This window comes from Leishmania donovani, chromosome 16 (assembly GCF_000227135.1).
Source record: "Leishmania donovani BPK282A1 complete genome, chromosome 16".
In the NCBI taxonomy this organism is placed as follows: domain Eukaryota; phylum Euglenozoa; class Kinetoplastea; order Trypanosomatida; family Trypanosomatidae; genus Leishmania; species Leishmania donovani.
In genome coordinates this window covers 382,469-385,391 of record NC_018243.1, presented here as the reverse complement: position 1 = coordinate 385,391, position 2,923 = coordinate 382,469, and the positions used below count along the sequence as shown (strand labels likewise).

General features: G+C 62.3%; 1 protein-coding gene across 1 annotated transcript; it reads right to left on the bottom strand.

Moving 5' to 3' along the window:
* LDBPK_161050 (hypothetical protein, conserved) lies at positions 1–1,161 on the bottom strand (the record flags this gene model as incomplete). The annotated part of the gene is made up of 1 exon (XM_003859744.1): positions 1–1,161. A coding segment is annotated over one exon (1,161 nt), but the record flags the coding sequence as incomplete, so codon positions are not given.
* Between the last annotated feature and the right edge of the window lie 1,762 nt (positions 1,162–2,923).

The following is a 2,923-nucleotide window of genomic DNA, read 5'->3' as shown; positions in this document are numbered from 1 at the left end:
CGCAACGTCGCGGTTCACAAAGTAGTCGTCGTTCATGTACACGTGCACGGGTGTCATGCTGCGCACGCGCCACAGGTGCTGCTCGATCACGTGCGAGTCCACCGTCAGCCGCATCCCGTACGGCATCACGGCGTCCTGGTGCACAGTCGTCACGCGCAGGTGCGTCCCGCTCGACCGCAGCGCCTGCACGCGCGCACCGCCGCACATCCCAGCAAGGAAGTTCTTCGCGCCGTCCACCCACGTCGGGTGGTGCCCGGGCGACACCATCACCACGCGGCCGCGGTGCCACCGCACGTGCTGCTCCACGCTGCGCAGGCTGTGCCGCAGCTCGTCCGTCTCGCGATCACGGTTGTCGACACCGTGGCCGGCAGCAGCTTCGACAGCACCAACAAAGTCGGCTACAGTCTTTTCAGGGCCGATGTGACGCCACAGAGAGTCGGGCAGGCACCTCGGTGCATCATTGTGGTAAGCGGAAACAGGGGCAAGCACGGAGGCGTGAAAGGCGTTGCTCTCGGCGTCGAGTATGGCCTGCATGCAAACGCGGTGAATCTGCTTTCGATACTGGTGGTTCGCCTCGCTGCCGTTGACGAAGCTGTAGATGATGTCCGTGTCGCCGAAGCGCTCAAGCAGCTCCGCCGGCGTGAAGGTGCGTCGCTGGATCTGCAGCCCAGGCAGGAGGTGCGGCTCCTCCGGGTCGCACTCGGCGTAGTCCGTGTGCTGCGTGTGACCTAACTTGTACATGTCTGGCCTCACTGTGCGCAGATCTACTGTCGTCGTCGCTGTAAAGGGCGTGGCCTCAGGGAAATCCGTCTGGGATAGCGGCGCTTCGGGGTTGGGTTTGTCTCTCTCCGGGTATGAAGTCGTTGGTGTGCCTTTATCACTCGTGGGGACCGGTCTTGTCACTATGGGAAGCGGAGAGGATGGCGCCGCAGTTGGGGTGGTAGTAGTGCTTGATGCCGTTGGCTTACCTGTCCCCACCATCCCATGCGCCGTGGCTGGCGGGCTCGACGTCCATTTCTGCTCTCTGCGAGCCGCCATCTCCTTCATCCACTTCGCGATAAAGTTGTCCCTGGAAGTCGGCTCATCGGCAAAAGTCAGTCGTTGCGAGTCCTCGAAGCCTTGTAAGACTGCCAAGTAGCGCACGCACGCGCAGACGAGCATCAAGGCAACGGCAGTGAAGCAACCAACGTAAAACACACGTGATGCACGACGCTTGCCATGACGCGCGCTTTCCACACGCATCACACCCCCAGGAACCGACACGGCAACGGGGGAGTTGTGCTTGCCGGGCAGCTTACGCATTCCGCCGCTGCTGCTGACTTGAAGCATGCTATGCACAGGATAAGGAAAGAAATCGGCCGCAAAAGCAAGGAGAGCTGCACACACACACACACGCACGCACGCACGCGCACACACGCGCACACAGCGGCGATGAAGCAGCGCGCAGCACGCACTTCTTACAAGACACACCAAACAATGAGAACTCCGCAGCCGCCACGAAGCAGCTGAGCGAGTCTCGCTTAGAATATGCACAGACGTGCACCAAGAAAGCGAAAAAAAAAAGGGCGCACGTTAAGAGTTACAGGCTCTGCCGTGACAGCGGCATGAGATGCAACGGCCCTCTTGTCCGCTCGCCTCTTGCCTCTCGTGTTGCCCTCTACGTCTCCTTGAGAGCTGCCGTTTCGTGGTGCCTAGTGTACGCTGTGTCGGTGCCGCCTCTGCGACTGGTGCTCCAAACAAATCCCTTGCTCGCAAGCCACCGAGACACGCAGTGGAAAGCTTCCTTCGATTTTCTTTGTGCGTCGCGTGTTCGCGTGTTCGTTTTGTGCATGTGAGCAGTGCTTGCACACGCGCGAAGATAAGGTGAGGCAGAGGAGAGGGGGCGAGGTGACACAGGGGTAGCCTGCGCGTCGGAGGAAGACGACTCGGTAGAACTTACATCGCAGTCGCCGCGGTTATCGCGCGCATGCAAGATCGAAATGAAACAAAGCCGTACACGAGAGCTGCACCAAGCGGCGTGAGAGCACGAACACGACCTGACGCTCAGACACACAACAGATCCTCCCTGGCAACGAAAGGGGGCTAACAGTGACCATGACAGGTGCGCCGCTTGAGCGCCTGCGGCCGTGTATTGGTGTGCGTGTGTGTTTTTGTGTGTCTGTGTGCATCATTCCCATACTGCTCGCTCACATGGCGAACAGCCGCACCACATCCGCAGTACAGCATACTACCATTTTCTCTCGCCTCTTCTCCTGTCTGTCCTCTGCTCCTGCGACGACCTCCTGCATCCTCCACCCCGCGCACACACACCACCGAGCCTACACAACAGGAAGAGACAGAAAATTCAGTGACCTCTTCCCGCCATTTCAGTGTCCTCAATCCCGCGAGTCTCTACGGCACCGACCACCGCACCTCCGCGCCCATGTCCTCGTACGCCTCCACCGGCAGCGGGTACGTCACAAGCAGGTCACTCTCCGACGCCCCATTCACCCAGTGCACCGCCTTCGCCTCCGCGTCCTCGCGCGACACAACCAGCACCACGTCGCCCTCCGACGGCCCAACAGCAACGGCGCGGAAGTCCTCCAGCGACAGCGTCTGCGCAGGCACCGCAAGCGCGTCCCGCAGCGCAGCAGCGCTCCGCACAGGCGCCCCGCGCGTCCGCGCGTCCACCACGAACCCGTGCACGCGCAGCCCAGCGCCGCCGGCGCCGCACGTCGACGGCAGCTCCACGCCGCCCCGCATTTCACCCATGGCGCGCCGGGCAATCTCGGCAACGCTCTCACCCCGTGCCGCGGGGTCCACGCTCACCTGCTCCTTGTACGCGCACGCAGGCGCAGGCATCGCGCTCACCACGCGGTGCCCAAGCGCAGCGCGCGCCTCACGCAGCGCCGCGCCGCCGTGCTGCTCCACGCTCACACGCACG